General features: G+C 41.0%; 1 protein-coding gene across 1 annotated transcript in view; it reads right to left on the reverse strand.

Annotated features, from left to right (window-relative positions):
• Positions 1-230: 230 nt before the first annotated feature.
• Positions 231-27,006, reverse strand: part of LOC128694554 (nephrin-like) — a 147,881-nt gene continuing 121,105 nt past the window's right edge. Inside the window, exons 5-8 of the mRNA XM_070079515.1 lie at positions 20,122-20,281; positions 14,701-14,809; positions 2,681-2,868; positions 231-589 (exon numbers count right to left, since the gene is read on the reverse strand). Coding sequence (XP_069935616.1) covers positions 231-589; positions 2,681-2,868; positions 14,701-14,809; positions 20,122-20,281 — 816 coding nt within the window. The remainder of the gene's footprint in view (positions 590-2,680; positions 2,869-14,700; positions 14,810-20,121; positions 20,282-27,006) is intronic.

Below are 27,006 nucleotides of genomic sequence, written 5' to 3' on the forward strand. Positions count from 1 at the left end.
GTTTGTGACTTGACAAAGACCACTGTGTGGGCGAAACATAGTCAATAAAGGATCGCATTATATTGTATTCGTGTTTATTTCTCCAAGCACCATGGAGTTAGTCGATTCTTGTGGGTAGCAGGAGGGAAAGAAGTTCAAAAGGGTAAGTACAAAAACTAGTAAGGAAGAGACACTACGAGCATTGATCTGCTGTTGTAACAACAAGGAGGTAAATACACACAGGCATAGCACTATCTCCTACCTGGACTGGTTCTCTTCTCGGCCACGTCCTTCAGGGTGAAAATCACCATCCTGGTAGGCTCGCTCTCGCCTTTCTTGTTCACGCCCATGACGGTCAACACGTACTCCGTGCCGGGTTCGAGTCCCGTCAGGGTGAACTCAGGTTTCGGGGAGGTGGAGGTGTTGGCCAGGACCCGGGGCGCCGCCTCCTTCCTCCTATCGTGGGCGCGGCTGGTGTGGGCGCGGGATTGGTCAGCGGAGAGGGTGAAGGTCTGGGCGAGACCACCGTCCCATCCGGCCAGACAGCGGACAGAGGCTCCCGTCGATGTCACGTTCTCCACCGTACAGTTGTTGACAGGGTCCGGCTGGGCTGGTAGACGGAGGGACGGGGCACAACAGGTTAGGAGAACTCACGAGATAAAGGAAACGTTATTCAGATACACAAGAATGATTTATGGTTCTCTGCACTAGGTGGCAGACGGCAAGGATAATCAGTTCGTATCAAGGGTCGAAGTACCCTCGAAGTTAGTCGAAGTGACCACGAGGCTAGTCGAAGCAGCAGTGAGGCTGCACGAAATAGCCAAGAGAGTAGATAAGGCAGCCATAAGGCTGGACGAAGTGATCATGAGACTACTCGAAGTAGCCACGAATTTAGTCGAAGTGGCTATGAGACTAGTCGAGGTAGCAGGAGCTACCATCCCTTCCTCGGATCAAACCTGATTGCTCTTCCTTCCCGAGGCGCTTCTACATGAAGAAAACACCAATAATAGAGGTAGCCTTGAGGCTAGATAACTTAGCCTCGAGGCGAGGTAAAGTAGCCTTGAGGCTAGGTAAAGTAGCCTTGAGGCTAGGTAAAGAAGCCTTGAGGCTAGATAAAGAAGCCTTGAGACTAGATAAAGAAGCCTTGAGGCTAGATAAAGAAGCCTTGAGGCTAGATAAAGTAGCCTTGAGGCTAGATAAAGTAGCCTTGAGGCTAGTAGCCTTGAGGCTAGTAGCCTTGAAACTAATCGAACTGCCTTTATTTAGATTTCCAAAACGCTCTTGACAAACGTTCTTTGTGAAGGACGAACAGGGAAGCCAGAAAAAACTTAGGAGGAATAAGAGGTAAATTATTATTAGAATGATTTAGATATTTCTCTCTTAGAAAGAAAAAGAAAGGCAGACAGTGACAAGAAGAAACATGTCCTCAGGAAGCGGGGGTAAAACAAATCATAAGGCAAAGTCCCACAAGAATGAATACCTGATCCATTTCTTAAACATGTAAACTATTTGCTTGAAGGAAGACAAAACACTGTGATGAAAAAAAAACTGTGCAACACAAGTAATACAATGCTTCCGAGTTCAAACAAAAAAGTTCGGGATAAATTGAACAAAACGGAGCGAGGGAAGGATGATGGAATTAAATGTAGGCAGATGATGCGTAATTAAAGTGGGAGATAGCAATAACAGGACACATGGAACAAAGCAGATTGTGTGATAAAACACTGAAAATGTCGAATAGAGACCAATTTGTGGGTAATAATAGAAAAAACTGCCACCGAAATACTCACATATATATATATATATATATATATATATATATATATATATATATATATATATATATATATATATATATATATATATGCAACGCTGAAAAACTTTGAGACTCTTCAAATGTACAGAAGTGGAACGCTAAGAAACTGGTCACTACACACATTACAACAGATCTAATATAAGTAGTGAGAATGTTGTGTTCCTCCAGAACAAACACGTAGAAAAGGTAGAAGTTTAAAGACATGCTACAAAATGACTCACTGTGAATAACATTGATTAAAAACACTAAAAATGTTCTTGCCAGATGCGGGGGAAAAGAGGGGCAATGATAATCACAAATATCTTCCTAAAAGGATGCGCGAAAATACATTAAGATTTCTTAGCACCATCAACCGGAATAATAAGAAGCCATAATATGAAACTGAAAAAATGCCCCAAAAATATTATGCAGTTTTCTTCCCGAAAGGTATGTGGAGTAGTAAAATGGAATCCAAAAAAAAAAAAAATATATTACGATGTTACATCCACTAGGAACTAAAACAATTATATAAACAACTACACACTGAAAGGGGGACACCAAGAACGAAACAGCTCTACGGGCAGATATACAATATATGTAGTAACTGTTGCTATAACACTGAAAACAGAGTACCACAAGAAGATAACAGAGTGCAGATACAGAGTACCACAAGAAGATATACATATCTTCCTGTGGTACCTATAGCAACAGCTACTGCAACACTGAAGACAAAATACCGCGGGCAGATAAACAGTACCTGTAGCAACTGTTGCTACGACACTGAAAACGAGATACCGCGGGCAGAACTTTGCTCCTATACGTACCAACAACACTAAAGACAGGCCACAACATTCATAGTTCTCTTCCTGTAACTACAAACAGGTAATAACAAAAAGAAACACTCACATGCGTGTATAATGTGGTAGATGCAGGGCTTGAGCTGGCTACCGACATCGTTGCTGGCCCAGCAGAGAAGAGAGCCGTAGTCGAGGTGAGTGACGGGGGTGTAGGAAGCCTGGCTCTTACCGTTGCCCACAACCCAGAATTTGCTCGAGGGAATGTCCACCAGCTCCGACGAACTGTTGAATGCCCACCTGCACGGGGAAGGGAGCAGAGAGCAGCGTAATTTACCGAATTTTAGGTGCTGGAAAAGGTAGAAAAGGAAGTGTACTTGAAAACGAGTAGAATATTTAAACCTGCATTCCTGACAGACTGATATGTCAGTAATATAGCGACATAGCGGCTCTACCACTGTATCACCGATTCCCTGTAGAGTAGTAGAATTACTGAGAAGACTCGAGGCTCACGAGGTGACATAGGAGGGGAAGGTACCTAGGGATTGGCAGAGAGCATGCATAGTTGCTTTGTATAAAGGCAAAGGTGACAAAAGAGAGTGTAAAAATTGTAGTGGAATAAGTCTGTTGAGTATACTTGGTAAAGTATATGATAAAGTTATTATTGAAAAAAATCAAAAGTAAGACAGAGCAGGATCGCAGATGAGCAAGGAGGCTTTAGGAAGAGTAGGGGGTGTGTAGACCAAGTGTTTACAGTGAAGCATATAAGTGAACAGTATTTTGTTGCAGTATGGATTTGGAAAAGGCATATGATAGGGGAGCAGTGTGGCAGATATTGCAGATGCATGGAATAGGTAGTAGGTTACTGAAAGCTGTTAAGAATTTTAACAATGATAATGAGGCTTAGGTTAAAGTATGTAGGAGAGAGGGAGCTTATTTCCCAGTAAAAGTAGGTCTTAGACAAGGACGTGTAATGTCATTTATAGATGGGGTTGTAGAAGTGAATGCTTTGGTGTTGGCAAAAGGTGTGGGATTAAGAGATAAAGAATCTATCACGAAGTGTGAGTTGTCACAGTTGCTCTTTGCTGATGACACTGTGATTCTGAGATTCTGAAGAGAAGTTATAGAGGTTGGTGAACGAGTTTGGAAGGCTATGTAAAAGAAAGAAATTAAGTGAACGTAGGAAAGAGCAAAATGATGAGAATAACAAAAAAAATAGGCAATAAAAGACTGGACATCAGTTTGGAGGGAGGGAGTATGGAGGAAGTGAATGTATTCATATATCTGGGAAAAGACATGTCAGCAAATGGATCTATGAAAGACGAGGTAAATCATAGAATTGATGAAGGGACAAAGGTGAGTAGTGCACTGAGGAGTCTGTGGAGACAAAGAACATTATCCATGGAAACAACGAGGGAAATGTATGAGAGGATAGTATAGCGGTACAAATTATCTTATATGGGTGTGAAGCATGGGTGGTGAATATTTCAACAAGTAGAAGGCTGGAGGCAGTGGAGGTGTCATGTCTGAATGCAATGTGTGGTGTGAATATATTACAGAGAATGTGTAGCTTCGAGATCTGAAGGAGGAGCAGATTTCTAAAAGTATTATCCAGAGGGCAAAGGAAAAGTTGTTGAGGTGGTTCGGACATTTAGAGAGGATGGAACAAAATAAAATGACTTTAATAGCATATAAATCTGTGGTGGAGAAAGGCAGGGTAGGGGATCATCCTAGGGAAGGTTGGAGGGAAGGGGTAAGGGAGGTTTTGTGTGCGAGGGTCTTGGACTTCCAGCAAGCGTGCGTGAGCATGTTAGAGACGAGCTGTTGGAGATGAATGGTTTTTATGACTGGACATGTTGTTGGAGTATGAGCAAATTATCATTTATGAAGGGATTCAGGGAAACCGGTTAGCCAGACTTGAGTCCTGGAGGTGGAAAGTACAATGCCTGCACTCTGATGGAGGGGTGTTTATATGTTGCAGTTTTTTAACTGTAGTGTAGGCACGCCTCTTGAAAAACAGTGATGGAGTGAATGACGATGAAGAAAGTGTTTCTTGTTTTTCGGGTCACCCTGCCTCAGTGGAAAACGGCCGATGTTTATAATATATATATATATATATATATATATATATATATATATATATATATATATATATATATATATATACATACATACATATATATTTCAATAAAAATATAGGAAAGTACCACCTCTATAGCTGGACTGGGGACCCCTCATCCTCAGAGAAGACAATAATCGTACCTCAGGGAAAACTCAAGGTTCTCCCCGGAGCTGTTTGAATATTTTCTTATCCTACCACCCCCTATATTTTATATTCTATGTGAACATTTATTAATACACATAATACGTTTACAGAAAACACAAACATGAATACAATGGTACAATATATTAAACATCATGAATTTCCTCCAGCTCCTCCGAAGCCGGACGCGAGCCAATTATGCAGCAAGCATTTCCCCTCTGGATGGCCATGCTGAGGCACTGGAACATGAAAGTGGCTGCCCTTGGGTCCCTGGTGGTGTCGTTGAGTCTGGAACCCAATTATTTAAGGAAATGTGTGGTATTTTGTCCCCATGATCCCAAGGTCTCTGATCCCACTGGAACAAATTGATACTGTTGGCTTATGTCCCTGTACTTGCTGGTCTTGTACTCCTCCCTGTGGTCAGCAGCTCCTCCCTGTTGCCCGACGCTGTGATGGATATAGGTGTCAGCCAGTGTGGACACACAGGTATAGTCCCATGCTAAGAGCGTGCCATTCTTCCAAGGATAGGTGGTGATCCCGTCGGGGCGGTTTGCTGGGTTGTGGGTATTGTTGGCTGCTAGTGATCGGGGCTCCCTCTCGGCTGGGCATCCAGCTGTAGCAAGGGTTCTCTTTGTGATGTTGTTGACGTCAATGTGTCTTGCATGCCAACCCTTGGTTTTGGAACAGTTAAGACCATGTAGACCGTATTGGTCTCCTTGCGCTTCACTTCAAATACACGTATATTCTGCGTGAATTGGGGCAATAAGGCGCAGAGCCACTACAATACTGAGGGTCTTAGGGTCGAGTCGTGTTCCCATTGCCGATATGGGAACTGTTTGGAGGAAGTCCCCGGAGTAATGTGCACTCACAGCCTGGAGACAGGCAGTCTCCCTATCTGATGTTGCAGCCCTGAGCATATTGGCAAGCACGTTTTCAGCGATCGGGCCATCCCAGCTTGACTGTTTGTGAGCCAGTGCTGCACTAGGGTTTGGTGCTGGAGCAGCAAGAGTTTCCAATTCGGTTAATTTTAAAACTTCATGCAGATGGCATCCTCAGAATCGAGTGCACGATGTGCATCAGAATGGTGGTTATTTGGGTGTCCCCTCGAGTTTTTCTCAACTGCCCGGCTTCTGACGCGAGGTGTCACAATTCTCTCACCTGAAGCAGAACCTATTCTCACTTTTCGTTGCCTTGATCTACCTCCAAACCTTTCGAGCGTATCCGGACAAAGTGATCACGAATGATGCTGCCATCATATTATATATATATATATATATATATATATATATATATATATAGATATATATATATATTTATATGTGTGTGTGTGTGTGTGTGTGTGTGTGTGTGTGTGTGTGTGTGTGTGTGTGTGTGTGTGTGTGTGTGTGTGTGTGTGTGTGTGTGTGTGTGTGTGTGTGTGTGTGTGTGTGTGTCGTGCCGAATAAGTAAGATTGGTCAATTAGCAAAAACTCGTTTAAAATTAAGTCCTTTCTAAAATTTTCTCTTATATGTTTAAAGACACATTTTTTCTCAATTATGTTAATGTAAAAATTAATAATTTTTTACCAAAAGAACCTTAGAAAACTTACCTAATCTTTTTATAACAAGTGCAATTTAATTTAACCTAATCAAACTAAATATATTTTAAATAACTTTACAATAATTTAATAATAAACAAACACAATGAAATATATTTTTTCGTTAGGTTCAGAATGATTTTTTGCGATATTACTGCATACACAATTTCTCGCTTGCCATATTCAGCAAGACGAACGTTGCTATCTAAGCCCAAGTAGGAAGTTTTACCTATTCGGCACGACATACATGTACAAAGAGAGAGATGCATTGTCCCGTGGCACCTGCACTACGCTACTCTGATAAAACTCTCTCTGCTTTAGTTGCTCCCTTGCAACATTGCACAGCTCCTGATGACGTACTGAGAAGTGTAAAAGTGCTTGAGCTAAAGATTTCCACCCCCCCCTCCGTGGATTGTCTTGCATATATACTTTGTCCGCGGAAGCAAAGAGGAAAATGTATGAGAGTATAGTTGTACCAACACTCTTGTATGGGTGTGATGCATGGGTAGTGAAAGTTTGCAACAAGGAGAAGGCTGGAGGCAGTGGAGATGTCATGCCTGAGGGCAATGTGTGCTGTGAATATAATGCAGAGAATTCGTAGTTTGGAAATTAGAAGGTGTGGGATTAACAAAACTATTATCCAGAGGGCTGAGGAGGGGTTGTTGAGGTGGTTCAGACAAGTAGACAGAATGGAGCACAACAGAATGACTTCGAGCGTGCATAAATCTGTAGTGGAGAGAAGACTGGATAGAAGTCGGCCTAGGAACGGTTGAAGGGAGAGGGTAAAGGAGGTTTTGTGTGCGAGGGACTTGGACTTCCAGCAAGTATGTGTGAGTGTATTTGATAGGAGTGAATGGAGACAAATGTTTTTTAATAATTGACGTGCTGTTGCAGTGTGAACAAAGTCACATTTATGAAGGAATTCCGGGAAACCGGCAGGCCGGACTTGAGTCCAAGAGATGAGAAGTACAGTGCCAGCACTCTGAACGAGGAGTGTTAATGTTGCAGTTTTATAACTGTAGTGTAAAGCACCCCTCTGGCAAGACGGTGATGGAGTGAATAATGGTGAAAGTTTTTCTTTTTCGGGCCACCCTGCCGTGGTAGGAATCGGCCGATGTGTTAATTATATATATATATATATATATATATATATATATATATATATATATATATATATATATATATATATATATATATATATATATATATATATATGACTATCAAATGACTAAACAGAAGAATGGACGGGAACTCTAAACCACGGTCTATGTTACAAAAGTGCTAAGTATAAAATTATGCAGTTGACACCCATTATATATATATATATATATATATATATATAATGACTATCAAATGACTAAACAGAAGAATGGACGGGAACTCTAAACCACGGTCTATGTTACAAAAGTGCTAAGTATAAAATTATGCAGTTGACACCGAGAATAAATTATATTATATATATAGAGATATATATAGATATAGATATATATATATATATATATATATATATATATATAATGACTATCAAATGACTAAACAGAAGAATGGACGGGAACTCTAAACCACGGTCTATGTTACAAAAGTGCTAAGTATAAAATTATGCAGTTGACACCTACAATACATTATCTTTGCGAGAGAGAGAGAGAGAGAGAGAGAGAGAGAGAGAGCAAAACTTCAAGCACTGGGAATTGCAGGTTCTACGCTATGTCTCCTCAGTGATTACCTTCATGGTAGATCTCCAAGGGTAGTTCACAATGGAACAGAATCAGCAAGACATCCAGTTGGGGCAAGTGTTCCGCAAGGAAGTGTTCAGGGGCCATTATTATGGAATGTCTACTTCAATGGCCTTCTTCATCTCATCCCAGAATCTCATGCATATGCAGATGACTGTACACTGACATTCACTTATCAAAGAGTGTGAACGCTTACTCAGCCCTGTAACAACTTCAGTCAGTATTACCAAGGCTGGCTCCTCCTCAGGAAAATTAATGAATAGAAAAAGAAATAATAACAGACAATGATAAACACTTTATTATTTAGAAACGGAAAATGTAAAACAATAAAACATGAATGGGTATCCTAACTGAAAGAAAAATGAAAAATGAAATGAAAAAAATTACATTTGAACTCAACGCTAAGATAGGTATATCGTGGTAATGGGGTGTCAGGTGTTGGTGACACTGTTGTTGAAATCGTAGCCGTTGCTGATGTGGGGGGGTAGAAGGTGTTGGTGACCTTCACCAGCTCGTTCTTCACAGAGTGTAGCCGTGAATAATTCCTTCAGATGACAGGAACACAGGTTAGTTACCACTTCTATGATGAGGGGTTAGGTCCTGTGTTGGCTTACATAACAGGTAAATAGGTTAAACATGGGACGCCTCAGGACGTTAGTCCGTCTCCTTCTATTCTTCTCGTTGGTTGGCAGGTGACCCTCTCTGTCATTCCAAGAGTAGTGTTGGGAGCTGTGAGTCGAGTGATTTACTGTTTGACCGGAGCCCCACACGTCACCTTTTTTCGGGGGGAAGAGGGAGGGGAAGGGATAGCGGGAGCTAGATTGACCCTACCTTAACAAGCAGCCGGCAATCAAAGTATCACTTTCGGGGAGGGGGGAAAAAGGGGGGGGATAGGGGAAGCTGGACTTACCCTACCTTAACAAGTAGCCGGCAATGAAACTATTGTTACTATATACTCCCTCACTACTCCTATCTATTGAACTTTTCCCTCACAAAGAGAAGAAATGCCAGCTGCTCTAAGCTACATCAATCACCAGTTAAGAGCTATATCAGCTTGGGGAAATAGATGGAAAGTAACAATTGCATCTGAGAAAACACAAATGATGATGGTCTCTAGGCACTAAGATGGTAATGCTGGTGCAGTAGTAAGGATGAATGGGAGGGTGTTGGTACCTGGGGAAGAAGTTGATATCCTTGGGGTGAAATTTGACTCCAAACTGACTATGAAAAACCATGTTGTAAATCTAGCAAACAAGGCAGCCAGGAAGCTCACAGCACTTCGTCGTATCTCGCATCTGCTTGATAGTATGGGCTGCAAGATTCTGTACGAGGCACAAGTACGCTCACACAATGAGTATGCTCCACTTTCTTGGTTCGCCTGCCCCCTCCGCCCTCTTATCTGCGCCTGCTTGACAGAGTAGAGAACAGAGCAAGACGTCTCATCTCTCGCCTGGACCAATCCTGGATAGATCTGTCATTTCAGCAGAGCCTTCAACACAGAAGGGATGTGGGTGGCCTTACTGTTATGTACAAGGCCAATATTGTCTAAGTACCACACTTGGATCCACTTCGAGGACAGCGTGAAACAAGTTTTATACCACAAGGCGGGCAGAAAGCAACAGCTTCACTCTGGCTGCACCCTTCTCCAGAACATCACTTCATCTGAGATCATTTATTCCCAGGATGACTCGAGTCTGGAACACATTCGTACAGCATTATGATGTCAACGAGATAAAGTCAGTTGATCGGATGAAAATGCTGGCCCACAGATGGCTCCAACTTCATCCTGTTCCCTACTTGTATGTTTCATAACAATAAAAATGCTTTCAAATGAGCTGATGTAGGTAACAGCTCTTAGCTTGTGAATAATGATAGGAATCCTTAACCTGTAATAGCTTGTCAATATAGCTAGGGATCCTTAACCTAACCTTGTCAAACCCTGTGTAAAAAAAAAAGACAGAGAGAGAGAGATAATGTTCTTCATTCTCTGCATAAACACTAGTACCTCTGTACTAGTATGTGCAATGTACAGACCTCGTTGGCAACATGCAGACCCCATCAACTTCCTAATGGAAAATGTGGACTCCCTTCTGCTACAACACAACTGTCAACATGCCATAATTGTTGGTGACCTCAACCAACACCTTATACAGAGGGACTTTGATGACCTTCTTGCAGTATTTGACATGAGAAACTTTGTTGATTTCCCTACTCACATCTCTGGCTCCTCCCTTGACCCAGTAGTGAGTGATCTGGCAGAAGGCATAGTCACTTGTCAACCCCTCGGCTACGTTGGATCATCTGACCACAAGGCTGTTTTTACGACACTTAAGATCCCAACAGAACGAGGTGAGGAGTCCACACGCACAACCTGGCTATGGGAAAGAGGTAATTGGCCAGCCCTTTGCTCTGAGCTCGCCACCACCGATTGGAATGCTCTTCTCCAAGGGGATGTTGACAACTAAGTGAAAGCCTTCACTGGACACATCCTTAATCTATAACAAGAACAAATTCCTCACCGGCAATATGTGACGAAGCCTACAGATCAGCCTTGGTTTGGCTTTCGTTGTAGAGAGGCTGCTACTGCTAAGTACAAAGCATGGCGAAGGTATAAGAGACATCCTACCATCTATAACAGAAACTTGCACAGGCAAGCCTGTAGGCATATGAGTGATGTTCAAAAGTGGGCCATTGCTAAATGGGAGGTGGACACTAAAAGAAAGCTAGCATCAGGTAGGGTAGGCTCCAAAACCTAGTGGTCCCTGGTCAAGGACAGACAAGGTTATCTGCTTGATGAACTCATTCCACCTCTAAATCGACAGGATGGGACCACCTCTACTAGTAGTCAAGAGAAGGCGGACCTCTTTGCTGAACACTTTGCTACCAAAATGCAAGTTTCTGATCCAGCAAGGGACCCTCCTTGGCTAGCTGCAAGAACTGTGTCAAAACTGTCAGTGGTGACAATAAGGCAGGAGGAGGTGTATTCCCTTCTTAAATCGCTTGACCAAGAAAAGGCTGTGGGCCCAGACAAATTGAGCCCAAGATTGCTGAGAAGATGTGCAGACCAGCTAGCAGCACCTCTAACTCGCATCTTTCAGCACTGCCTAGTACAGTGTAAATGGCCCTCTCTATGGAAAGAGGCAAGTGTAGTCCCTGTTCACAAAAAGAAGAGCAGAGCAGAAATCAGCAACTACAGACCAGTGTCACTCCTGTCAATCACTGGTAAGATCCTTGAGACAATAATCTCAAGACAAATGAGAGTTTTTTGACTACCACTCACTACTTTGTGATCGTCAATATGGCTTCAGGAAAGGTTACTCTGCTGCTGATCTGTTATTAAACCTCTCCACTAAGTGGCACCAGTCACTGGATGAATCCAAAGTCAGCTGTGTGGTAGCACTGGACATTGCTGGCGCTTTCGACCGGGTGTGGCACCATGGCCTCTTAGCAAAACTTCAAGCACTGGGAATTGCAGGCTTTACGCTATGTCTCCTCAGTGATTACCTTCATGGTAGATCTCTAAGTGTAGTTCTCAATAGAACGGAATCAGCAAGACATCCTATTCGGGCAAGTGTTCCACAAGGAAGCGTGCTGGGACCATTGTTATGGAATGCCTACTTCAATGACCTTCTTCATCTCATCCCAAAATCACATGCATATGCAGACGACTGTACACTGACATTCACTTATCCAAGAGAAGAAATGCCAGCTGCTCTAAGCTACATCAATCACCAGCTGAGAGCTACATCAGCTTGGGGAAATAGATGGAAAGTAACATGTGCACCTGAGAAAACGCAAATGATGATCGTCTCTAGGCACCATAATGGTAATGCTGGTGCAGTAGTAAGGATGAATGGGAGGGTGTTGGCACCTGGAGAAGAAATTAATATCCTTGGGGTGAAATTTGACTCCAAACTAACCATGAAGAACCATGTTCCAAATCTTGCAAACAAGGCAGCCAGGAAGTTTACAGCACTTCGCCGTATCTCGCATCTTCTTGACAGTAGGGGTTGCATGATTCTGTACGAGGCACAAGTACGCTCACACCTTGAGTATGCTCCACTTTCTTGGTTTGCCTGCCCCCCCCCCTCTCATCTGCGACTGCTTGACGGAGTAGAGAACAGAGCAAGACGTCTCATCTCTCGCCTGGACCAATCCTGGATAGATCTGTCATTTCAGCAGAGCCTTCAACACAGGAGGGATGTGGGTAGCCTTACTGTTATGTACAAGGCCAATATTGTCAAAGTACCACACTTGGATCCACTTCGAGGACAGCGTGAAACAAGCTTTTATGCCCCAAGACGGGCAGAAAGTAGCAATTTCACTCTGGCTGTACCCTTCTCCAGAACATCACTCCATCTGAGATCATATATACCCAGGATGACTCGAGTATGGAACACATTCGTACATCATAATGATGTCAACGAGATAACGTCAGTTGATCAAATAAAAATGCTGGCCCACAGATGGCTCCAACTTCATCGTGTTCCCTACTTGTATATCTCATAACAATAAAAATGCTTTCAAATGAGCTGATGTAGGTAAGAGCTCTTAGCTTGTCAATAAAACTAGGGATCCTTAACCTAACCTTGTCAAACCCTGTGTGTAAAAAAGAGAGAGAGAGAGAGAGAGAGAGAGAGAGAGAGACAGACAGACAGACAGACAGACAGATAGACAGAGACAGAGAGAACTGCATATTTAAAGTATGCTTATTTAAACAGCCTAAGAAAATAGAGGTACGTAAAAGTCTTAACATATATAGATCGTCTTCCTGGAGGCGTCGCGTGGTCAATACAACTTCAAGTCCTCATGATGCACAAGTTCTTGTCTAAACTGAAGGAAACAGAGAGACGTGCGTTGTTCCACTTTAATCAGCGGCGCACCGTCAGAGGCCCTTTAAATGGCAGAGACAGTAAGCCGTGACTCACCCAAAGTTAGGATGCTTTCTTGTGTTCAGAAAGGTTAGAGAAGGATAAACTAAAGCCTGAACGCTTCAGACTGGGAAGTCAGGCATCAGGGATGCACTCTGCATTTGATTTCTGAAAGAACTTAGAATAACTGGAAAATAAAAAAAATGAACAGGACGGCAGAAGGAAGAAGAAATTGAAAGAGAAAGGAAGATGAATATGAATTAAAGAGAAATAGAAAGAGTTAGAGGAAGTCGGAGAGTGAAAGAATGGAAGTGTGCTTGGGCCATTGTTATGGAATGTCTACTTCAATGACCTTCATTTCACCCCAGAATCCCAAGCATATGCAGACGACTGTACTCTGACATTTACTTATCCAAGATACGAAATACCAGCTGCTCTAAGCTACATCAATCACCAGCTTGGGGAAACCGATGGCAGGAACATTTGCACCTGAGAAAACACAAATGATGATGGTCTCTAGGCACCATGATGGTAATGCCAGAGCAGTATTAAGTATGAATGGGAGAGTGTTCGTACCCAGGGAAGAAGTTGATATACTTGGGGTGAAATTTGACTTCAAACTGACCATGAAGAACCACAATGAAGAATTAAGACACTTATGCAACATATGGGAATCTTTATTGAAGAAACGTTTCGCCGCAGAAAAGATTCCCATATGTTGCATAAATGTCTTAATTCTTCAACTTGTCGGTTTTCAAAACCATTCATCACAAGAACCACATTGTAAATCTTGCAAACAAGGCAGCCAGGAAGCTTACAGCACGTATCTCGCATCTGCTTGACAGTAGGGGTTGCAAGATTCTGTATGAGGCACAAATGAGCTAACACCTTGAGTATGCTCCACTTTCTTGGTCTGCCTGCCCCCCATCATCTGCGACTGCTTGACAGAGTAGAGAACATAGCAAGACGTCTCATCTCTCACCTGGACCCATCCTGGCTAGATCTGTCATTTCAGCAGAGCCTTCAACACATGGGCGATGTAGGCGGCCTTACTGTTATGTACAATGTACAAGGCCAACTTTGTCAAAGTACCACACTTGGCTCCACTTCGAGGACAGAGAGAAGCGAGCTTCTATACCACAAGACGGGCAGAAATCAGCAGCTTCACTCTGGCTGTACCCTTCTCCAGAACATCAGTTCATCTGAGATCATTTATCCCCAGGATGACTCGAGTCTGGAACACATTCCTACAGCATAATGATGTCAACGAGATAAAGTCACTTGATCAAATGAAAATGCTGGCCCACAGATGGCTCCAACTTCATCCTGTTCCCTACTTGTATGTTTCATAACAATAAAAATGTTTTCAAATGAGCTGATGTAGGTAACAGCTCTTAGCGTGTCAATAAAGTTAGGAATCCTTAACTTGTCAATAAAATTAGGGATTCTTGTCATACCCTGTGTAAAAAAAATAGAGAGGGAGAACGGTGTTTATTTTTTGCCTGCGGGAATGACTGACAACATTCGAATCTTAATTATAAACTGTGTGAATGTCAAAGTCCAGACGTATTAGAGGGAGAAAAGGCGAATCGGAAATTCTAAAAAAAAAAGTAAATAAATAAATAAATAAATAAAAACAAGTGCTCTGTGAGGAAAGATGAAGGAGGGGAAACGTAATTAGTCTGTACCTGAACGAGGTTGGCTCCGGGTGTGCCTCGACGCTGCAGGTGATGTTCAGTTCTTCCTGCTTCCCTCCGCCGTACACGAACTTCTGGCCGGGGCGACACATAGGCGCGACTGGTGGAAGCAAGAGACATACCGCTCGTACACTATAGGAGACCTAGACATATCAATGACTCAAAATGAACAATCATATCGGTATCTCCTAAATAACTACCTGGACGGATGAGCTGCCTTGAAGCCAGTGTAAGGCTTATGATTCAAGGAACTGTAGCTACTCTCCCTTTTCTCTCATCAGACTTCATTACCTCCCATTCCGCAGGGACTGTACAACACCCCCAATTAGCCTATCTCTTCCCCATAATTATTATTAATATTAATTTAAGGATCTTAATTAAACGACGCTAACTACTGCTAGCAAGATATTCTTGAAACAATGCTGTACAAACCTTTCTTTAAATATATAATTCTTATACAATATACGTTAAGTATCCTTTCGAAAAATAACGTCTTAAAAAAAAAAAATTTTCACTTTCAAGAACTTGCTAACATATTTGCAAACACTATATTATTATACTTGCAAACACTAGTAAACACTTCACAAAATCATACTCACTCTTATGTAAAAGACTCACTGAATAAGCCTCTTTTTTGCCACTAATTTTAAGATCAACTCTGAACTGACCTCTGAACCTGATCAAACATCCTGATGTATTGTTTTCTGAACTTTATAATGAAATTACTACAATATATATATATATATATATATATATATATATATATATATATATATATATATATATATATATATATATATATATATATATATATATATATATATATATATATATATATATATATATATATATATATATATATATATATATATGTCGTGCCGAATATGTAAAACTGGTCAATCAGCAAGAACTCATTTTAAATAAAGTTCTTTCTAAAATTTTCTCTTATACATTTATAGATATTTTTCTTCAATTATGTTAATATAAAAATTAATTGTGTTGTACCAAAAGAATCTTAGGAAGCTTACGTAACCTTATTATAAGAACATAAGAAGAACATAAGAAAGAAAGAACACTGCAACAGGCCTACTGACCCAAGACAAGCTCAACCAGGTCGAGCCTTCAATCCAGTTCACACTTGAAGAAGAAGTCGACAACACTCTTCCTTTCCTTGATGTTCTTCTCTGCAAAGCTGACCATGAACTTCGTTTTAATGTCTATCGAAAACCCACCAACAAAACGATCTTCTCCACTTCTGCTCTCACCACGACACCAAAACTAAACGTGGAGTAATTATAGGCTTCTTCCTGCGTGCATTCAGAATCTGCAGCAGTGAGTTTCTTGAGGAAGAATGCACTATAATTGAACAAGTATTTTCTAAACTCCACTATCCTCGTCACTTCATCAGAGACTGCAGACGGCGGGCATTAAACATCTTCAACACACCCAGAGAAGACACTGCCGAGAAGAGATACATAGTCCTCCCCACCAGCTCCATTGCCAAACACGTTTCCAACATCTTTTCCAATACCTCATTCCAAGTATCTACCTCCACAACCACGACCATCAAGGACATTACCAGTTATAGACAGGACACGCTTCCACCCTCTGCAGGGGTATACATAATCCCTTGTAATGACTGCAACAAATGATACGTGGGCGAAACATCAAGGGACCTCCAAACACGTATTTCAGAACACCAATACGCAAGCAGGTCTGACGTTAAAAGGAATGCCTGTGTACAACACCGTAATTCACACAACCACTTGATAAACTACAGAAACTCAAGACTTATCGCCACAGAAGACAACACTCAATACCGAAGAATCCTGGAAACATCACTTATTTCTATATCCGACAACTTCGACCAGAATAGTGGCTTCTATAACATAGCTGAACCACTTGCCAAGAAACTTCTTCATCGCTATCCCACATAAGAGCATAGGAATGGAAGAACACTGCAGAAGGTCTGCTCACAAACTTATCCAATCTCCCTTCCAAGCTACCTAAGATTTTAGACTCTATAACCCCACTCGGTACATCATCAGATGCTGCATTCTCCACCTGACCTCAGCATTCTGAACCTGACTATAAATACTCGCGTACCTTCCACCCCAGGTAGATCTGTTTGTGACTTGAAAAAGCCCACTGTGTGGGCGAAACGTTGTCAATAAAGGATCACATTATACTGCATATGTGTTTATATTTCCATCAGGTCCATACCACCCCCCTGGCCTAGAGCAATGACCATCTAGTCAGGTCACTTCCACTTAAGGAAGAAGCACGGCACCAGACCTGGCAGCCATAGCTAGTCAGGTCCAACTCACACTCACCCACACCCACTCATGTATTTATCCAACCTATTTTTAAAACTACACAAGGTCTTAGCTTCTATGACGGCACTCGGGAGTTTGTTCCACTCATCCACATCCAAACCAGTGTTTTCCTATATCCTTCCTGAATCTGAACTTTTCAAACTTGAAACCATTGCTGCGAGTCCTGTCTTGACTGGATATTTTCAACACGCTATTTACATCCCCTTTGTTTATTCCTGTTTTCCATTTATACACCTCGATCATATTTCCCCTAATTCTACGCCTTTCTAGAGTGCAGATTCAGGGTCCTCAGTCTATCCTCATAGGGAAGATTTCTGATACATGGGATCATCTTTGTCATCCTCCTCTGTACGTTTTCCAGAGCATTTATATCCATTCTGTAATACGGTGACCAGAGCTGTACAACAATCTAAATGAGGCCTAACCAAGGATATATAGAGTTGAAGAACAACCTGAGGACTTCTATTATTTATGCTTCTTGATATGAAGCCAAGGATTCTGTTAGCTTTATTGCGAACACTAATGCACTGTTGTCTTGGTTTCAGATTACTGCTAACCAGAACTCTTAAATCCTTTTCGCAATCAGTAGTTAAGATTTACACTATTCAGTTTATAAGTGGCATGGTTATTGTCCTGCACAATATTTAGCACTTGGCATTTGTCTACATTAAACTGCATCTGCCACTTCTTCGACCATTGCATCAGTCTATTCAAATCATCCTGGAGTGCACTAATGTCCTCAATAAAATGAATTGGACGGCCTATTTTGGTGTCATCAGGAAATCTACTTAAGTCGCTATTTATTCCCTCATCTATGTCGTTTATGTAAATTGTGAACAACAACGGGCCCAACACTGACCCCTGAGGAACACCGCTTGTGACGTGCCCCCATTCTGATTTCTCCCCATTCATTCAAACTCTTTGCTGCTTATTTGTCAACCATGCCTCTACCCAGGAAAAAATTTCTCCTCCTATTCCTTGTGCCTTAAGTTTCCTCGAAAGTCTCTGATGTGGAACTCTATCGAAAGCCTTACTGAAGTCCATATACACAATATCATATTCATTACCATGATCTACCTCCTCAAACACCTTAGCGAATTCGTAAATTTGTAAGACACGAACGCCCCTTAGTAAAACCGTGTTGAGATTCATTTATCAATTTATGCCTATCAAGATGGCTACGAATTGCCTCGGCAATTATTGATTCAATAAATTTTCCCACTATGGAGGTAAGGCTTATTGGTCTATAGTTCGAAGCAAAGGACCTGTCACCTGCATTGTAAATATACATAATAAGCACAATTTAATTTTGCCTAATCTAACTAAATATATTTTATATAAGTTTACAATAATTTAAAAAACGAACACAATGAAATGTATTTTTTTCGTTAGATACAGAACGATTTTTTCGAAATTATTGCCTATAGAAATTTTCACTTGCCCTATTCGGTAAGAAGAGCGTTGGTATATATATATATATATATATATATATATATATATATATATATATATATATATATATATATATATATATATATATATATATATATATATATATATATATATATATATATATATATATATATATATATATTTCATTGTGTTTGTTTAGTATTAAATTACTGTAAACAAATCGAAAATATATTTAGTTGGGTTAGGCTAAAATAAATTGTTCTTGTTAAAACAAGGTTAGGTAAGCATTCTAAGTTTCTTTTGGTGCAAAATTAATTTTTTTTTTACATTAACATTAATGAAAAAATATATATCTTTAAACGTATAAGAGAAAATTTTGGAAAGGACTTAATTTTAAATGAGTTCTTGCTAATTGACCAGTTTTACATATTCGGCAAGACATATGTAAATACATATATACATATATATATATATATATATATATATATATATATATATATATATATATATATATATATATATATATATATATATATATATATATATATATATATATATATATTATTAACAGAACTGCGGCTGGCCGGGACTCGATCCTGCATTCCCATGCCCAACCCTGTGAGAAATGAACAAAGTACGCATCGCTCTATCCACTGGACAAACAATCCTCAACCACCAGGCCCTTAGCGGTACTGAACGTGTTTTCCCTGGTGTGAGGACATATCTGGTCATGGAGCCACAGAGACTAATTTCAGCCTCATTCCGTTTGATGCCCCAGCCCTCACGAGAAGTCTATATACTAATGAAATCACGAAACAAGGGATTTTTGAATCACTAACAGAACTCTGGCTGGTCAGGACTCTATCCTACGTTCCCAAGCAATGTGAGAACTGAACAATATATGCATCACTCTATCCACTGATGTGTACTCTGTTCAGTTCTCACAGGGCTGGGCATGGGAACACAGGATCGAATCCCGGCCAGCCGCAGTTCTGTTATTGATTGCAAATCACTTGTTTCGTAATTTCATTAATATATAGACTGCTCGTGAAGGCTGCTGCACCAAACAGGATGAAGTTGAAATTAGTCTCTGAGGCTCCACAACCACGTATGTCCTTGTACCAGGATAACACGTTCAGTACTGCTGAGCGCCTAGTGTTTGAGGATTATTGTTCGTTATACGAGGACACTCGCTGGTTAAGTGGTTAAGGTAATGTGAACGTTCTTCTGTCTCTTTGAGGCGGGAGAATGTGACGCAGGATCTAATCTCCGCTGGCCGCAGCTTGGTAAATGTTTCAGTTCCACTTGATTCGTGGTTTCATTACATAAACTGCTTGTGGAGGCTAGTATTCAAACGGGAGATGGTGGAAATTAGAGTTGAGTATACCACTACCACGAGTGTCCTCGGATCATAAACAACATCTAGCTCTACTGGGTGCATGATCTTTGAAGGATCGCTGGTTAAGTGTTTAAGGCGGGAGAATGTTTCACAGGATCTAATCTTGGGCTGCCGCAGTTTGATATATATATATATATATATATATATATATATATATATATATATATATATATATATATATATATATATATATATATATATATATACATAGATTATTAAAAAATGCAGTTGAGTATTATCATGGCAAACATGCAGGGGACTCACATTTGACGCTGAGTTGGACAGCATTAGAGGAGCCTAGACCGTGAAGGTTGGTGGCAGTGCATGTGTATTGGCCGGAGGAACGTCTGGTGACGCTCTGAAGCACCAGGCTCTGGTTACTCTGTATCACACCAGCAGACACGTTGTGACTCAGCTCCTCACCCTGTACGAGGAGAAGAACCATTGGGTCATCGATGAGCTAACACTATGTTTATTAACCTAATTATTGGTAAGTACTAAACTCTTAAGAATAACAAAGTGCCTGTATAAATAGGATATAATGATGTTTTTCCGAGAAAGATGATAGTACCAATTCCACGGATCAAGAACCATTCCCCAGCATTAAGGTACCCCCGTCCCCCACCCTAATAAGGAGTGAATAAACCTAACTTTAGATGAACACATCGAAACAAATTTGGAATCTGAGTTTTCCAAGTTGGATAATACATTTCGTCTGACATCGAATATATTGTGGTGCCGGACTTTTTTCCTGCAGGAGAGATGAAGCATTGCCAGAATGTTGTTGCTACCATAATTGTGGTTACTTCTCCGAAGTCTAGTACAACAAATAATATTAACAGTTTTTTTCACATCACATATTGTGCTTCCGTTGAGAGGTCAAGTATTATTAATGTCCAGGGCCTAAATGCAAATCGTTACTGTGGCAAAAATTACTAGATTAAAACTGACCCAAAGTGGTCAGGCCACTTAACCTTTCTTGCCTGTCTTTCTGTCTACCCACAATCTTTTTATTCACTGTTATATCCTCCTTCAATCTTCATTCTTGAGATCCTTCACACAGCCTACAAAAAAAAAAAAAAATGCAAAACGCACTATCCAGAATAAACCTTCATGATGACTGATTCGCTCTTAAGGAAATTTCATCAAATCATTACCTCATAAACTCTGTATAAAGGCTTGTACGGGAAGAAAGACGATACCATTTTCTTTGGTTAAAATGGTAAAAATATTTCTACATTCGTACAAGAAAAAAATTGTTTTTTCACGAATTCAAGAAAAAAAAGTAACTTAAGTACCGTAACCAACAACAACTTACGTTAAGAGAGACCAACGGTGCTGTGAGGGACACACTAAGGCAAGGTGAATATACACTCACCTGCACCTGCAACACGACCTTCACCTGCAACATAACCTTCACCTGCAACACGACCTTCACCTGCAATATAACTTCACTTGCAACAAAACCATCACCTGCAACATAACCTACACGTGCACCATAACCTTCACCCGCAACATAACTTTCACCTTCATCATAACCTTCACCTACAGCACATCCATCAACTGTAACATAATCTTCACCTGCAACATAACCTTCACCTGCAACATAACCTTCACCCGCAACATAACTTTCACCTTCATCATAACCTTCACCTACAGCACATCCATCAACTGTAACATAACCTTCACCTGCAACATAACCTTCACCTGCAACATAACCTTCACCTGCAACATTACCTTCACAAAAGTATAACCTTCACCTACAGTATAACCTTCAGCTGCAACATAACCTTCACCTGCAACATAACTTTCATATGCAGCATAACCTTCACCTACAGCACATCTTTCAACTGCAACATAACAATCACCTGCAACATAACCTTCACCTGAAACATAACCTTCACCTGCAACATAATTTTCACCTGTAACATAACCTTCACCTGCAACATAACCTTCACCTGGAACATAACCTTCACCTGCAACATAACCTTCACCTGCAACATAACTTCACTTGCAACAAAACCTTCACCTACAGCATAACCTTCACCTTCAACATAACCTTCACCTGCAACATAACTTCACTTGCAACAAAACCTTCACCTACAGCATAACCTTCACCTGCAACATAACCTTCACCTGCAACATAACCTTCACCTGCAACATAACTTTCACCTGTAACATAACCTTCACCTGCAACATAACCTTCACCTGCAACATAAAGTTCACCTGCAACATAAAGTTCACCTGCAACATAACTTCACTTGCAACAAAACCTTCACCTGCAACATAACCTTCACCTGCAACATAACTTCACTTGCAACAAAACCTTCACCTACAGCATAACCTTCACCTGCAACATAACCTTCACCTGCAACATAACTTCACTTGCAACAAAACCTTCACCTACAGCATAACCTTCACCTGCAACATAATCTTCACCTGCAACATAACATTCACCTGCAACATACCCTTCACCTATAAAATAACCTTCACGTGCAACATAACCTTCACCTGCAACATAACCTTCACCTGCAGAATAACCTTAACCTACAGCATAACCTTCACCTGCAACATAACCTTCACCTGCAACATAACCTTCACCTGCAACATATCCATCACCTACAACATAACCTTCACGTGCAACATAACCTTCACATGCAACATAACTTTCACCCGCAGCATAACCGTCAAATACAGCATATCCTTCACCTAAAACATCATCTTCTACTGCAGCCTAAACTTTACCTGCAACAAAACCATCACCTGCGACATAACCTTCACCTGCAACATATCCATCACCTACAACATAACCTTCACGTGCAACATAACCTTCACATGCAACATAACTTTCACCCGCAGCATAACCGTCAAATACAGCATATCCTTCACCTAAAACATCATCTTCTACTGCAGCCTAAACTTTACCTGCAACAAAACCATCACCTGCGACATAACCTTCACCTGCAACATAACCTTCACCTGCAACATAATATTAACCAGCAACATAGCCTTCACCTGCAACAGAGTCTTCACCTGCAATATAGCCTCCACTTGCAACAAAACCTTCGCCTGCAACATAACTTCACTTGCAACATAAACTTCATCTACAGCATATCCTTCACCTGCAACATAATCATCTACTGCAGCATAACCTTACCTGCAACAAAACCATCAACTACGACATAGCCTTCAACTGCAACATAACCTTCACCTGCAGTATAACCTTAACCTACAGAATAACCTTCACCTGTAACACAACCTTCACCTGCAACATAACATTCACATGTAACAAAATTTTCACCTGCAACATAACCTTCACCTGCAGCATAACTTTCACCTGCAACGTAACCTTCACATGCAACAAAATCATGATCTGCAACATAACATTCACATGCAACAAAACCATCATCGGCAACATAACCTTCACCTGAAACATAACTTTCACCTGCAACGTAACCTTCACATGCAACAAAATCATGATCTGCAACATAACATTCACATGCAACAAAACCATCATCGGCAACATAACCTTCACCTGAAACATAACTTTCACCTGCAACATAACCTTCACATGCATCCTTAACTTCAAATGCAAAAAAAAATCATCACCTGCAACATAACTTTCACCTGCAACATAACCTTCACCTGCAGCATAACCCTCAACTGCAACATAACCTGTAATTACAACAAAATCATCACTTGCAACATAACCCTTACCTGCAACATAACCTTCACTTGAAACAAAATCACCTGCAATATAACTTTCACTTGCAACATAACCTTCACCTAGAATATAACCTTCACCTGAAGCATAACCTTTTCCTGCAATATAACCTTCACCTTCAACATAACCTTAAACTGCAACATAACCTTCACCTGCAACAAAATCATCACCTACAACATAACTTCACGTGCAACATAACCTTCAAGTGCAATATAACCTTCACCAGCAACATAACCCTCATCTGCCACATAACCTTCACCTGCAACATAACCTTCACTTACAACGTATCCTTCACCTGCAATATAACCCACAAATCCAATATAACCTTCTCATGCAAGATAACCTTCACCTGCAGCATAATCTCTACCTACAACATAACTTTCACCTGCAACATAATCTTCACCTGAAACATAACCTACACCTGAAACATAACCTACACCTGCAACATAACCTTCACCTGAAACATAACCTTCACCTGCAACATAGCCTTCAATTGCAACAAAAGTATCACCTGGAACATAACCTTCACCTGCAACATAACCTTCACCTGCAACACAACCTTCACCTGCAACATAACCTTCACTTACAACATAACATTCACTTGTAGGAAAACGTTCACCTGCAACATAATCGTCGCCTGCATCATAACTTTCACTTGCAACAAAATCATCACAGGCAACATATCCTTCACCTGCAGCATAACCTTCACCTGCAAATAACCTTTATCTGGAACATAACCTTCACCTGCAACTTAACCTTCACCTGCAGCATAACCTTCACATGCAACATAACCTTTATCTGGAACATAACCTTCACCTGCAACATAACCTTCACCTGCAACATAACCTTCACTTGCAACAAAATTAACACCTGCAACATAACCTTCACCTACAACAAAACCTTCACCTGCAGCGTAAGCTTCACCTGCAACATAACCCTCGCCTACAACATAACCTTCACATGCAACATAACCTTCACCTGCAACATAACATTCATCTGCAGCATAACCTTCACCTGCAACATAACCTTCACCTGCAACATAGCCTTCACCTGCAACAAAACATTCACTTGCAACATAACCTTCACCTATAGCATAATCTTCACCTCCAACATAACCTTCACCTGCAACATAACCTTCACCTGCAACAAAACATTCACTTGCAACATAACCTTCACCTATAGCATAATCTTCACCTCCAACAAAACCTTCACCTGAAACATAACCTTCAACTGCAGCATAACCTTCACCTACAACATAACATTCACTTGTAGGAAAACGTTCACCTGCATCATAAGCTGCACTCGCAACAAAATCATCACATGCAACATAACCTTCACCTGAAGCATCACCGTCACCTGCAACGTAACCTTCATGTGGAACATAACCTTCACCTGCAACTTAACCTTCACCTGCAACTTAACCTTCACCTGGAACACAACCTTCACCTGCTACATAACCTATGCCTGCAGCATAACCTTCACCTGCAACGTAACTTTCACCTGCAGTATAATCTCTACCTACAACATAACTTTCACCTCCAACATAACTCTCAGCTGCAACACAGCCTTCACTTGCAAAAAAATCATCACATGCAACATAACCTTCACCTGCAGCATAACCTTAACATGCAACATAACCTTCATCTGGAACATAACCTTCACCTGCAACATAACCTTCACCTGGAAAATAACTTTCATTTGCAACAAAATTGTCACCTGCAACATAACCTTCACCTACAACATAACCTTCATCTGCAGTAAAATCATCACCTACAACATAACCTTCACCTGCAACATAGCCTACACCTGCAGCATAACCCTCACCTGCAGCATATCCTTTACCTGCAACATCACGTTCACTTGCAACAAAATCATCACCTGCAACATAACCTTCATGTGAATTATTACCTTCACATGCAACGTAACCTTTACCTGCAACATAACCTACACTTGCAACAAAATCATCACCTGCAATATAACGTTCACCTGCTACATAACCTTCATCTGCAGAATTACCTCTACCTACAACATAACTTTCACCTCCAACATAACCTTCACCTGCAACAAAGCCTTTACCTGCAACATTACCTTCACCTGCAACATAACTTTCACCTGCAGTATAACCTTCACCTACAACATAACACTCACTTGTAGCATAACGTTCACCTGCATCATAACCTTCACTTGCAAAAAAATCATCACATGCAACATAACCTTCGCCTACAACATAACCTTCACCTGCAGCTTAACCTTCACCTGCAACATACCCTTCACCTCAAGGTATCCTTTATTTGCAACAAAATCATCACCTACAATATAACTTTCACCTGCAACATAACCTTTACCTGCAACATTACCTTCATTTGCAACAAATTCGTCTCATTCAACATAAAATTCACCTGCATCATAACCTTCAACTGCAACACAACCTTCACCTGCAACATAACCTTCACCTGCAGCATAATCGCCACCTGCAGCATAACCTTCTCCTGCAACATAACCTTCACCTGCAGCATAACCTCCACGTGCAACATAACCTTCTCCTGCAACATAACCTTCACCTGCAACACAACCTTCACCTGCAACATAATCTTCACCTGCAGCATAACCTTTACTTGCAACAAAATCATCACCTGCAACATAACATTCACCTGCAGCATAATCGTCACCTGCAACATAACCTTCATCTGCAACATAACCTTCTCCTGCAACATAACCTTCACCTGCAGCATAACCTCCACGTGCAACATAACCTTCTCCTGCAACATAACCTTCACCTGCAACACAACCTTCACCTGCAACATAATCTTCACCTGCAGCATAACCTTTACTTGCAACATAACCTTCACCTGCAACATAACCTTCACCTGCAGCATAACCTCCACCTGCAACATATCCTTCACCTGCAGCATAACATTCACCTGTTATTTAAAACCTTCACTCGCAAAATAACCTTCACCTGCAACATAACCTTCACATGAATTAAAACCATCCACTGCAACATGACCTTCACCTGCAACATAACCTTCACTTGCAAAAAATCATCATCTGTTATATAACCTTCGCCTGCTACATAACCTTCACCTGCAACATAACCTTCACTTGCAACAAAATCATCACCTGTAATATAACCTTCTCATGCAACATAACCTTCACCTGCAATATAACCTTCGCCTGCAGCATAACCTTCAGCTGCAGCATAACCTTCACGTGCAACATGACCTTCACCTGCAACATAACCTTCACGTGCACCATAAGCTGCACCTGCAACTTAACCTTCACGTACAGCATAACCTTCACTTGCAAGAAAATCATCACCTGCACCATAACCTTTACCTGCATCATAACCTTCACATGCAACATAACCTTCGTTTGCAACAAAATCATCACCTGCAACATAACCTTCACCTGCAACATAACCTTCA

The sequence above is a fragment of the Cherax quadricarinatus genome, chromosome 6 (assembly GCF_038502225.1).
Source record: "Cherax quadricarinatus isolate ZL_2023a chromosome 6, ASM3850222v1, whole genome shotgun sequence".
In the NCBI taxonomy this organism is placed as follows: Eukaryota; Metazoa; Arthropoda; class Malacostraca; order Decapoda; family Parastacidae; genus Cherax; species Cherax quadricarinatus.